The 13,252-nt window shown below is 35.3% G+C and overlaps 1 protein-coding gene across 3 annotated transcripts in view; it reads left to right on the top strand.

Annotated features, from left to right (window-relative positions):
- Positions 1-13,252, top strand: part of CNTN5 (contactin 5) — a 666,657-nt gene that overhangs the window by 486,482 nt on the left and 166,923 nt on the right. For all 3 annotated transcript variants that reach the window (XM_069883473.1, XM_069883470.1, XM_069883471.1), the window contains exon 6: positions 561-656. In XM_069883473.1, coding sequence (XP_069739574.1) covers positions 561-656 — 96 coding nt within the window. The remainder of the gene's footprint in view (positions 1-560; positions 657-13,252) is intronic.

Raw genomic sequence — 13,252 nt, forward strand, 5'->3', positions numbered from 1 at the left:
TACTCACAACTAGATTGTGTTTAGAGAAATCAGAAGGAAAGTATTTGGAAAGAGTAAATGTACCATAGACCAGATTTGTGTTTAGAACCAATGGGGCTGATTTTTCGTCTCATCAAAATGTGCCATCCACTTTTCCAGAATAGATTATCAGCACCTTCAGTGTGTACATTAGCCAAAATGTTCTATCTACTTCAATTTCTTCTCTTTCCACTGTGTATGTATCACTTCTATTTGTGAAAAAAAAAAAAAAAAAGAAAAAAAAAAGGCATGGAAAAAAATTAGAAAAGCAGTATTGAATGTTTTTATAAATAGTATTTATAGTGTCTGTTTCTTTTCCTTTGATACTGTATCCGAGTGCACTAAAGAGAATGATGAAGTGCTGATGCAGCATGGAATTCTTTGCAATGGAAACAGATCTACTTTTAAAGGCCCTTCTATTATAGATTAAGATATGAAAAAAGGAACTGTCAGCTTCACAAGAGGACATAAAATGTAAGTCACAGTAGCAACAAAATTTAAAATCTTTGGTATGCAACTAAAATACTCTGTTCTTTTGATAGATCTGGGGAATTTCAGTGGTCGGACAAGAAGTGCTGTCTCTGTACGTGAAGGTCAAGGAGTTGTTCTGATGTGCTCCCCTCCACTTCACTCACCAGGTACAGTAGGCTGCAGTTTGTTTGAGCACTGGTCCTTTACAGTATACTCATTATTCAACGTTCATTATTTTATATACAATGTGTATTTGATTGTGGAACTTAAAATATAAAGTATCCAATAATCTGCTGACTGGTTTTGGAGTGCCAAAGGAATAATTAAAGCCTGTATACTGCAAATGCCACTGAATAGCAGCGTGATTTTTGTTACAAGATTGTCTTATTCCCAGTATAAAACTTGAATATAACAATATCCTCCGTGCCACCAGTGGTGAATATGCTGCCTTGAGGTCACGGAAGATTTCTTTCCAAGCTTAGAAACCTTCAGAAATTGTTCCAAATGTCAGCATCAAGATACAGTTGTTGAATACAAATTGTCTTTTTTTTCAGCAGTACAGTCATGATTTTAGTTGCTTCATTTTGCTGTATAGCTTAGTTTCCATTGTGTACCAGAAAGAAGTAATACAAAAAGTCAGTAATATCACAAATCCCATGAAATGTCTGTAGGTTCCCAAATGAAAGTGTATATATTCCAGAGAGGTTATGTTTTTATTTTTCAAATTGGCACTCCTGCAATATCTGTAGGTAATTAAGTTTACCTTTATATTTGCATACCATATAACACTTGGAGAAGTTATGTGAGGCAGAATCTCTTGGTTTTCAATAGATGCAGTGTAGCCTACCCTTTTTGTCTTCAGAAAAATGAAGTCTGTACTGAGAGGACTTTTCTTCCTCCAAATTTGAGCCCTGGGAAAAAAGTCACAATGCAGTGGGAAGAGCTGCAGAAAATAAATTCTCCTCTGAGTTTCTGTTAGAGAAAGGTGTTCAGTTTGAATGATTGTTAATAGCGTGTTCCAATTACCACTGTAATTTACACTTCTTATATTCTGTCCATCTCTCTTCTCTTCTCTTCTCTTCTCTTCTCTTCTCTTCTCTTCTCTTCTCTTCTCTTCTCTTCTCTTCTCTTCTCTTCTCTTCTCTTCTCTTCTCTTCTCTTCTCTTCTCTTCTCTTCTCTTCTCTTCTCTTCTCTTCTCTTCTCTTCTCTTCTCTTCTCTTCTCTTCTCTTCTCTCTACATTCTCTTACTGTGGCTGCCTTTGTAACCTATTTCTGAGTTTCATGCTACATTCTGTACATGATAGAAATGAATGCATGGTGTTAAGGCTTGATTATGATAAGTAAACTGAGAGGGAAAAGGCGTAGGCAGAAGCAGTGAGAGACAGTTTAAACACCACAGCTGAATTTGATTTCCCCAAACAAACTGAAGAGTGTCAGTAAAGACAGGCATCAATAGTGAAGTAGTCATATGCCTTGTAACAGATGTCATTCCTCAAAATGCACCTCATATGTCATCAAACTGTTTATAATTTTTCCCTCAAATTATGCTTTTAATCTCATATTTAGACAGATTCCAATGGAATGTGCTACTATAATACAGACAATGACTTTGATGGTGAAAGGCTGGTGTATTTCATTTTCACCAGCAGGCCAGCAAAACCCCTGCTGTGGGAACTACTGTGCTCACAGACAGCATTCAGCTGGTTTAGCTCATGTTGTCTGAGCACTGTTATGCTATGCCAGCAGGAATATTACTTCTTGAAAATATTTTGAGCCCCCTGTTGGCATAATTTTTTCATCAGAACTATGCCAAGAAAGGTTCTGCAGTGTAGAGGAGCAATCACTGGAAGCTGAAAAACTGCATTGATATGCAGATGTAAACATGATCTCATGTGAATAGGAAGGGGACTTGTCCTCCTTTTAATTTGTGCAGTGCAGTGCAGAATCACAGGCAATTTCCCTCCAGCTTCTTACTTGCCAAATACTGAGGCACTGTAAGTCGTGGTGCTGCAATGAGACTACAAGTGGTATTAATACAGTGGCTAGAGTCTCCTTGAAAGGGGAGAGCTACCTCCATGGGCCTTCCAAAAACATTCTATACCTGGTGATGTTTCAACAGGAAATCATTCCATGATGCTATAGTAGAAAACATCAGTGAAATATAACTTGCAATTCAGAGCCAGTTTCTGAAAAATAATTTTGGACAAAAGCAGAACCTTAAGGGGAAAGTGTGTGAATTCAATTCTGAAATTAAGCAGCAAATAAGGAGCTTCTCTTCCAGCTGCACAGGTCTTGCAGAGCAGAGGAACTTAAAGGATTTGTGTGCAGGAACATACGATACATTTTTTTAATTGTTTCTTTTTAAAGCATTCGGTTTCTAGATTCACCATTTTAGTTTGTGTGTGTGATTTGCAAAGATTGTATTGCCTTCTAAATAGACCTAAGAAATATTAACGCTTAACCTGGGAGATGAACTTTCAAGAGAATATGTAGCTATGGTAGTGGATACTAAGCTGAAGACTGTTTAAAGCATGTGTGAAATGTTGAAACGTTTAATGTTAACAAGATCATGAGTTATGAAAGTGGTTTTGATGACAGAGAAATTTTTGCAGATAAACACTGCAAGCTCTACTGTATTGATTTATTCACATTGATCGGCACCTTTAGAAATAATTTTCACTTACTCATCCCAGGAGATAAATCCATGATACAATATTAAACCTAATCATTCTCCACAACGACATAAGCAATTTGTCCTTCAACAGAATCCCATTCCTTGATCTCTAAAGTCAATAACTACTTATAAATTTGCCTAAGAATTTCAGGACTGAGCCCTTTAAGAAAATGACAATATCACTGTAAGAAAAGGAAGATAACTATATAGAAAAGTATATTAAAAGAGATACAGGTATATTAACATCTTGTAAAATAGAAGGTAAGGTAAATAATTTAGATACATTCCATTCTACCAAAACACAATTCTAGAAAGAACTGAAAGTATTTACAAAACACCACTAACTGAAAAAAATATTGCCCTAATTTCTTTTGACAATTTAATCAGAAAATAACTTTCTTATGTACACAGACATGATATCTATTTCTTAATGATGTGATATATTATCAAGATATAATGCAATAAACAAACAAACACAAACCTAATGTATACATAATTTATTCATGTAGGTTTTCATTAGATTGTTTTCCAAATATTTTACAGAGGAAGTAAGAAAAGAAACGTACATCTGAAATATATTCAGAATGTCTGCAGTACAGATTTAGAGGAGATAATTATTTCTTGGTTTTAATAGAAGAGTTTCTTAGGGTTTTGCCATCTTTGCTGATAAATAGGTGAGCAAAAAAATGTGATAGTTTTGTGAGAGGCACTATCCCCTCTTTTGGAACAGTGAACAAAGCAGACCCTTTATAACAAATAGTCAGCAGCAGATTCTTATCTCTTGCTTTTTCTGGGCTCTCACTCCGAAAAGATGTTGCTTCTGACTTCATCTGGAATCCTGGACCATTTTAATATGTGTATCGTAGAAGTTTTTCCACTAATAATACCTCTTTTGTTACAAATATTTAAGCTAACCCTTGAGAAATATATTAATAGTGAATATCTTGTTAATCTAAAAAAATAACATTTTATCTTCTTTTTATTTTCCATAGACATGACATTTGATTTTTTCTCACCCCACCATTAGGTTTTTCCCCAAGATGCATTTACTAGATAGTTAAATCTTAGGTACCCTTGCAATGTGAGAGGTTTATTAATTACCAGTTGCTTAAATAACAAACTTTACTTGATGTCTCCATTTTAGAAGGTCTCTATTGCTTTTTTTCTATAAACAGAATTATGGCTTTTCATTGTGGTATTCTAAAGGGCATAAATATAGGGTTTTATTCAGCCATTTAATCATCTTAATTACAAGGTTTACCATAGCGAGATTAAAAAGAAATGGAAGTTTTCATCCAGATTCACAAGTTTCCCTCAGAATTGATACTTTCAGCTCAGCTTTTTAAGGCTTTTATTCAAAGCTTTTAGTATGAGCTTAATGGAGAATGATGACTCCCATTGTTAGAATGAGAACAGCGCTGATGTGGACAGGAGAAGGCAGATGCATGCTCCCTCCTACCTCACAGTGACACTGCTGTCTGCAGGGCACATTGCTACATAATCTTTCCACAGCATGAAGATCCATACAGATGTTAAACTATAACTTGTTTTACTCTCTTTCTAAAGGGCAAAGCTCAGTTTGCAGCCGTATTACAGGATGTCTCTTTTATGCCTCCCCTTTACTGTTATAAAACTTATTCTCATGAGAAATGCTTCACCAAAGATGAATAATTCCAGTGCTATGAGGATCACCTTCCTGATGTCTGCATAGTAAGCTGCTAAACTGACAACCTGCTACAATAAAACTCTTTCTGCTAAGGTCCACAGGGGTTGTCCTGTTCTTCTATTTCTTACACAGCTGTCCTAGTCTTCATGTTAATTGGAGAAAGTTGCATCAGATAATGTTTGGGGTTTTATCAGTTATTCTGAGCTCCTTTTTGTATGTAATTTGGACATAGATAGAAAACTACTTCTGAAGGAAACACAAGCCAATTACTTTTCACTACTTAGGTTCTGCAAAAGGAATCTGAAATCTAGATTTGCATTAAAACTGCAGCTTTGGAACTGCAGCTCCTCCACAAGTAGGAAATCAAGTCCAGCTGAAGTGCAGTAGCTCTCTAATCAGAACTCCACTGTCTAGGCCCTGACTCCACAAGTTACACATAGAAATTACAAGGCAGGCTCTAAATTACCTCATTCAGATACAGAATTATTAGGAGTGTGCATCTCCAGGCAAATTGGTTATGATAACAAGACTGAAATATTTGGACTGGTCTCGGTGTGCTGATTATCTTGTTTACAAGCAATTGCCTCTGGTATCTGCATGCAGGACACAAAAAAAATATGTTCTGAAGGCATCCATGTACCCTCTGCCTCTCTGTTTACTAAGCTGACTTTTGATAATGCAGTTCACACATGTCTAAATTTATCCAACTATTTATATGGAAGCCACAATATTATGTGTATTCAGCCCCAGAATCCAGGCATCACACTGCTGTGCATTTGAGTGAACAACACTAAAGCACTTCAGTCTTTCTGTGGATCTTCCTATTACCAGTTTCTTCAAAACCATAGGAAGTCTGCAGGAACCTAGATCTCTCTCTAGACGTGACTGGGTGCTACTTTATCATGCTAATCTATCATTAAAAGAGAGGTTACTTCCTGGCCATGATTTGTTACATCAGTATAGTTCTGTATGTATTAAACATTAAACAGCAAAGTGACATCCAGGTTTGTACTAGGATGTACTTCTGTAAATCTGACTATCTGATATCTGGTTTTCTACCTATATGTCTGATATCTATATCTGATAGAAAACTCAACAATTTGCTTTTAGGTTAAAAATTTACGTTCCTTCTCTCACTTGAGAACAAGGAGAACAGTTTTGATGGTTTATATCAAAGTACTGGCCATTTGTAATATTCTCAAAACAGCAGATGGATGGACAGGTCATGCCTCCAACCGTGACTCTCCCTTAAACTAAGTAGAGCTTATTCATCAGACAATACCATCTATTAACAGTTTGTAGAGGTCAACCTGCACAAAACACATGATGGCAAAAAGAATATTTTGTAATCACTGGGCAGAACTATAACCTTCCCCAAACTGCCAAGCTTGCTGGAAAGACAGAACTGTCCAGCACCCTGAACCTTCCTCTACTACAAAAACTGAGATTTAGAGGAAGTTGTTAAAATGTTATAAACAAAGTCAAATTTGTATCCTAGACTTAACAAAAAGTTGGTCTGTAATAAGGGGATCTTTATCCAAACATGTGGGACACCCATCTTAACTCTGTTTTGATTATCTCACAATTGCGTAATTTTTTCTTCTTCACTCATTTTAATTCATTGCAGAAGCATCATGCTAAGTAACAGAAACAGGCCACTTAAGTAATGGTATTAGAAAATGACTGCTAGCTGTACAGGACAGAAAATTTTATTTAATAAACCTTTAAGGTATCATACATAGAGGACAAGATGATGCAGCATCTCTATCGTTTCTTCACATGCCCATAATAGACAAGATATCATAATCTACACATAAAGTGTTTTAAAAGTATTGTTTTGAGAGCCAAATCAACCATATGGGTTTGTTCTGAGCTGAAGGGTTCCTGAACTTCCCTCTTAGGCTTTACTGTATTTTTGTGTTTATTCAACTTTAACTGAATGTTAATAAAACTTGAACTTTTTTTTTTTTTTTATAATGGGAGAAAATAAAATATTTTAGAAGATATGTATACAGTTCTTTAAACCTTTTCTGTCCTAATTCTGGGTTAATTCCATAGGGTCATCTCATCTCTTCACTCACATTTTTTCCCTGAAAGAATCATAAAGGTGTTTCTCTCTTGCAACACCTTCTTCATCACTTTAACTAGAATCCTTTTAAAACTTTCTTGTCCAGTAACGCTAACTCCTGTGAGTGTCATCATTAAATTTAATGTCCACGGCCCCTGACATGGCTCAATATAGGAATGTGTATTCTTTATCTGTGCAACTGATAGGTGACTATGCCTGTAGTTTTCACTATGAAATGAACAAACACAATTAACTTTTTTTTTTTAACTTCTATGGTATTTTCATTACTCAATACATAACCAATAATTTTGCTGCTACTTCCCTGGAGCACTTTACTGGGTTTCCTTCTTCAATCTTGTTGAAGGCATGCATTTGAGGATATGAAACTTACGAGTCTGGGAATGATAAAATTTTCTGTATAGTAGCATTGTGACAAACTATGTTTTCCAATGAGGAGTTACTACCAGTCTGTTGGAAATGTGTTGTTATTAGATTTTAATTACATTTTAATGATCTTATGTTATCGTTGTTTATAAATTACCCCCACCCCCTTAAAAATGTTAATAATTTTCAAATAATATAATAAAATACATTGGGAACTGAAAGTTTAATGTCACTAGACCCATTGGATCACTCACTGGAGCTGTTCTTCCCCTCAGGGACTATGAAAATGTAGTAAGAGAAAGCTGGTTGACCTTAGCCAATTAAGCTAGTGAACAGTGTTGGATAAAGGGCTGGCCCTGACATGGCTCTCCTTAAGGGGCATTTGCTGTAGTTTCACAGCCACACCATTGTCAACAAATATTACCCCAGCTGTCAGTTCAGGAGAATGAAAGTGAAAGGAGATGCCAAAAAAAGAGGAAGGAAGCACGGGAGATTAATTAATTTAAAAAATGCATTGAGTATGTTGGCCCTCAGGCTCATGTTCCACTGCCTATCAGGCATCAGCTGTATGTGGCTATCTGTCTCCAGCTTGACGAATGGGACAATAATGATGAAAAGTTTCTGTTAGAGGAAAGCTCATCTTCCCTCCAGACAAGGTACTAGCCTGTTACTGAGATGTTCCAACAAATTAGATGTAACTATCAGAAACCTCTCTAGTCTAGTGATTAACCAAGAGAGTATTGTTCTCAAGATTTAACAGAAATGTGTGTTCATGGTTTCACAACCATATTTCTGCAACTAATATTGTAAAGGTACCAATTAATTTAGGAAATGTTTTTGCAAAAACTTTTCCTGTGGTATAGACTACATAACTCCCAAAACTGCAGAGGAGATCAATATTAATAGATTTAAGATTGGACTAACATACAACAATTATGATCACAGTGGTACAAGGATCTTGCAAAACTGAGCCTCTCAGAATAACCTTCCTATTAGAAGACATTTCCTCTTTAGTTCTGATGTTTTACTAAGTTGGTGGCTGTAAAAATACCATCATAAAAACATGTGAGTTAGTTAAATGTCAGAAAGCAATTTTTTTTTTAAAACATAAAATTCCTTATTAATCCTAATCACCTTTCCACACGTTAATCAATATCACTAAGGAGAAGCCAGAAATGTAGTGCTGCTCAGAGAGATGAAATAAAAGAAAACAAGAAGAGAGAAGAGATGAGAAGTGATTCATTCCTACGGGCCTGGAGTCTAGCTTTTTCTCTCCATTACCATTGTAGGGAACTCTTAGAGGATTATATAAAGGATATGAAATGCAGTTGATAACTTGATAACAGAAAATGCAGTTGATAACTTTTGCCAGACTACACATGATTAACTGAATTCATTGGTGATTCTGGCAGAGATGAAAATATTAGGAGCTCATTCATGATTCAGAAAGAGAAAGCTTCAGACTGAACTGATCTGAGTTCTGTAAGATGCTATTAACAAGTTTTCCTATATAATAAAGTAATTTGTTCCTTATTTTGTAAGCATGATATGAAAGTGAACTGACAACCATTTGAGGTGATATAATGCTTAATGAGACATAGATTTTTATATAGCCTTATTTGGAAGATTGTTCCAAATAAGTGAAGCAGTATGAAAGCAATTCTAGTGAGAATATCTAGTTTACGTTTTTCTTTTTCAAAAGGAGAACTAGAAATTGTTTAGAAATATATATATGTGTGTGTGTGTGTGTTTATGTTCTTTTTTCCTACCCAGTACAATTGTACCTGGCATGAAAGTAGTTATAACTCAACAGTAAATACGTTAAAACACTTGCTTGAAATTTTTAAGGAGAAAATGATTGAATAGATAAGCATAATCATAAAGTTCAGACGATAAGCTGAATGATTACAGCAAAATCCAAACCTCTGTGCAGCAGCACATGCATCCTTTATCTTCTGACAAAAAAGATATTTTCCAGAGCAGTAACAATAGGACAATTACTTCTTTTTGATCACAATGCCATCTTTTTAATGATACAATAATTAATACCACACTTAATTCTGATAATTTGCTTGGCCAATTTTATCTCCTGTGTTTTCATGCTACGTTCCAATATTGTTAAAATCATTGCAGATTACTTCATTAGCCAGCTAATACAATTCCTGTTGTGTTAATGCTATTACCCTACAGTGGTGAAACTGTTACTGGAAAATTTCTCTTCATTTATTGGTTTATTGAAGCGTTAATTTTCACAGTATTTTCCTCTTTTAATAATTAAGCAAGTCTTCCATTGAGTATGGCAAGGATAAAAAATTCTGAAAGAAGAAAGGAAAGACATGGATAACACTGATATAGGGTTTCTTTGGCTTTTTCTTCAGAAGCACGAGGTCTTTTAGGAGTTTAGCAAAATACCACATAGTTTCAAAATTGAAGAGTATGTTTTCAGCTCTGCTACATGCAGGATGGAGCTTTACCAATTTCACATTGATACTCTACAAAGAAAATTTCAATAAAATATTACAATTGCACTGATTTACAGTCCAGATCTTGCAACTTTCCAACATCATGCTTTGTACCTAAAAAACATAACTATGTTTGAAAAACATGATTATTTTACTAAAAAATACACATATACCCAACACAGGAGGAAGCAGAAGCACCAGTAGTTTGTATAACTTTAATAAAATTACTTCTTTTAGAACAAAACCAAAAGTCATGGAGAGCTGGAGAAACATTTTGTTTTTCTGTGGATATGTTTATATAATGTGACACATCAGGTGTCACTTCGACTGCTTTTGCTAGGGGGTTGGGGAGGAGAAATTATAACCATGGGACACTGCCCTAGGCTGGAAGTAAGACAACAGGAGGCTATGCATTGTCTCAAAAAACAATTATGTGACAAGTAGAAGATGGATGGAATCAGTTCACTGGGTTTCCAGTAGTGCAGAATGATGTGCACAGGGACCGAACCAGCTATTGTCCGTATGTAGAAACAGGTAAGGGTTGCAGTCTTTACATTGTTAAATCTTAGATGATTGATTGTTGCTGAGGTTATTTGTAGTGATTTATTTGTACAACATGGCTGAACAGCATTATCAGCATTCTAGGGCAGTTTGCTAACGTGACATGTATCTTATTCTTCATCTGCACTTTGAGTTATTTTTTAATTAAGGTGAAAAAAATCATCTGTCACTGTCATTCTCAATACTTAAAAATCGTCTTTTAGGGACTACAAATTTGGTTTTATGTTATTCTCTGAAGCATATGTTCACACGTTCCATTCTGTTCAGAAAGTTGTAATGGAAGATCCATTCCTTTTAAATATGATTATTAGAGAAAAAAAAAGAAGGAGCTGAGCATTAGACCTTGAATGTCTGGTTGATTATGTGATTTATAATGATAATTTTTTCGAACATTTGAAAATCAATTTCAAAGGGAGAATGAGGGAGCATCTTCTCATTTCCAGCATTCATCTACACAGCTTCTAAGGATTTATTGAGTAGAACAACAGTAACTTGTTGTTCGCTTAGCATTTCTTGTGGATGTACGAAGATCTGGAGGGGAGAAGAAAGAATATTAAAATTTAAGATAATTATATGTTAGTGCAGATTTCATTTTGAATATGTCCTAATTCATGACTGCTGGGAAGCCACTTGCTTCTTCAGTTTTCCCATATAAAAGACATGTGAATAGCACTGTCCTTCATTTGAGATCTTGAATAATAAATACCACAGGAGTAAAGGATCAGGCCCAAAGAAATTCCATTAGTCATGTTGTGCCATAGTCGCAGCGAAATTCACTCAATAAAAGCCTTTAATGTTGTATTAAGAAAAAAAAAACACCAAACAAAAAAAAACCACAAAAAAACCAGCACCAAGAGACTATGAAGGAGCGAGGCAACAGGCATCTATCTTAAGTTCAGTATATGCAGCCCTAAGAAGGCAACTATACAGACTCCTAGTACTCAGTTTCTGCTAATACAATTCCTATGACAACAACTGCATGTAAAGAGCGGTAAAGGATGTTAGAAAATATTGTAGTTTGAAGTATAAACAGAACAGTACTAGGCTTTTATTTTCATTTTACACACAGAAGCCTAAAATTAAATATTTTAAAATAACTAGTTCTGATACTGATACTCCTTCTTGGCATTAGGAATCCAGGTGAATTAGGGATAAAGTAACAAATTAAAGTTACTTTCTTTCTTGAAAGTACAAAGCTAATCTGAAACAAACATATAAACTCCTTGAGAGACCGTACTTTGATAACTTGAATACTAGTGGATATTTTCAGCCAAATTACCGAATTTACTTAGCAGGACTTCTGTTGCTAAATGATGAGGAAAATCTAAGGATGCAGGGATTTTGTATCACTCAGCTGAAAAGCAGATAATGGCAATCTTAAACTTGACAGAGCAATATTTCACATAACTTGGATGATCAGCATCCTGTCATTTCGGGGTCGAGTTTTTTGTTTAGGTAGAGGTCCTTATTATGCCTTTGAAATGCATTTAGCTACTGGTACTATTATGGTAGTCAAAAAATTAGATTTCCATATAATCCAGTAGCCTACTTGAGTACAGGATTCTGGGATTCACTGCGGGTAACACTGCTTTGGAGTATGATTTTTCATTGTGCTCACACCGGCAGCAGACTTGGTTAAGAAGAAATAGTTCATGCTAGACTATCACTCCAGTGCAGTTAAAATGTAGAGAAACTCAAGTATCATGTCATCATCAGAGATCAAAAGAGATGTAAAGTGTGTAAAGCAGAAAGGAGAAAAAAATTACTGTAAATTCTTTTGAACAGTTTTCCAGAGAAAATAATTTTCACATATAAATATTCTATTCACTGATGTGTTTTCCTGAGCATTAGATGGTATCCTCATTTTTTTCCAATGCCACACTTTTCCTCTGAGTACAATGGTTAGTTAGCCATTAACACAGCATCCTTGTTCATTCAAATTACTAGGAAATAGTCAACTTGTGTTACTGTATATTCAACATTTTCCATCATTAAAAAAAGGTTCTAATAATAAGAAGCTATCTAAATCACAGTTTACTAGTGACTTCTCCTGCACATTTGTCACTGCCAAGTTTTATATCTCCTGTTGATCAGTGATTACAACTGCGTAGGTTTGCTTTTAACTGTTAAAATGCTAATCAGTAAAGGACAAATCATTCCAGAACTGATCCTTTTGATTGTGCTTTGCAGTCAATTTTTAATCCTTCCAATGCACAATAAGTTAATTTTGAGTTTATTCCAATTCTTTTTCATTAATATGTGCTTTTATAAAACATTAGTTCTGGGTACATTACAGAAACTTTACCATCTTTGTCGATAAAAAGAACAATAAAAATATACTGAGTTTGAAGCTGATGAACTTACAATGATGTGGGTCTTCCTGATTACCCTTACTAATGCTGCAACAATATTATCTCTAATTCTTGTCTTTCAAAATCACTAATCATAGAATTATAGTATCTTTTAGTCCACAGAAAATCTATAAGATCATTGAGTCCAACCATAAACTTAATCCTATCAAGTCCACCACTAAACCATGTCACTAAGCACCATGCCTACACATCTTTTAAATAACTCCAGGGATGGTGACTCAATCACTGTTCCAAGACTTGACAACCCTTTTGGTGAAGAAATTTTTCCAAATATTCCTAAACCTCCCCGGCACAATTTTAGGCCATTTTCTGTCATTCTGTCACATGTTACATGGAAGAAGAAATAAACACCCATCTCACTACAATCTCATTTCAGGTACTTAAAGAGAGCGTTAAGGTCTTCCTTCAGCCTCCTTTTCTCTAGGTGCTCAGACGCTCCTTGTAAGGATTGTGCTCTAGACATTTCACCAGTTTCGTTGCTCTACTTTGCACATACTCCAGCATCTCAATGTCTTTCTTGTAGTGAGTGTCCCAAAACTGAGCACACAATCCAAGTTGTAGCCTAACCACTGTTG

Source organism: Phaenicophaeus curvirostris, chromosome 1 (genome assembly GCF_032191515.1).
Source record: "Phaenicophaeus curvirostris isolate KB17595 chromosome 1, BPBGC_Pcur_1.0, whole genome shotgun sequence".
Lineage (NCBI taxonomy): Eukaryota > Metazoa > Chordata > Aves > Cuculiformes > Cuculidae > Phaenicophaeus > Phaenicophaeus curvirostris.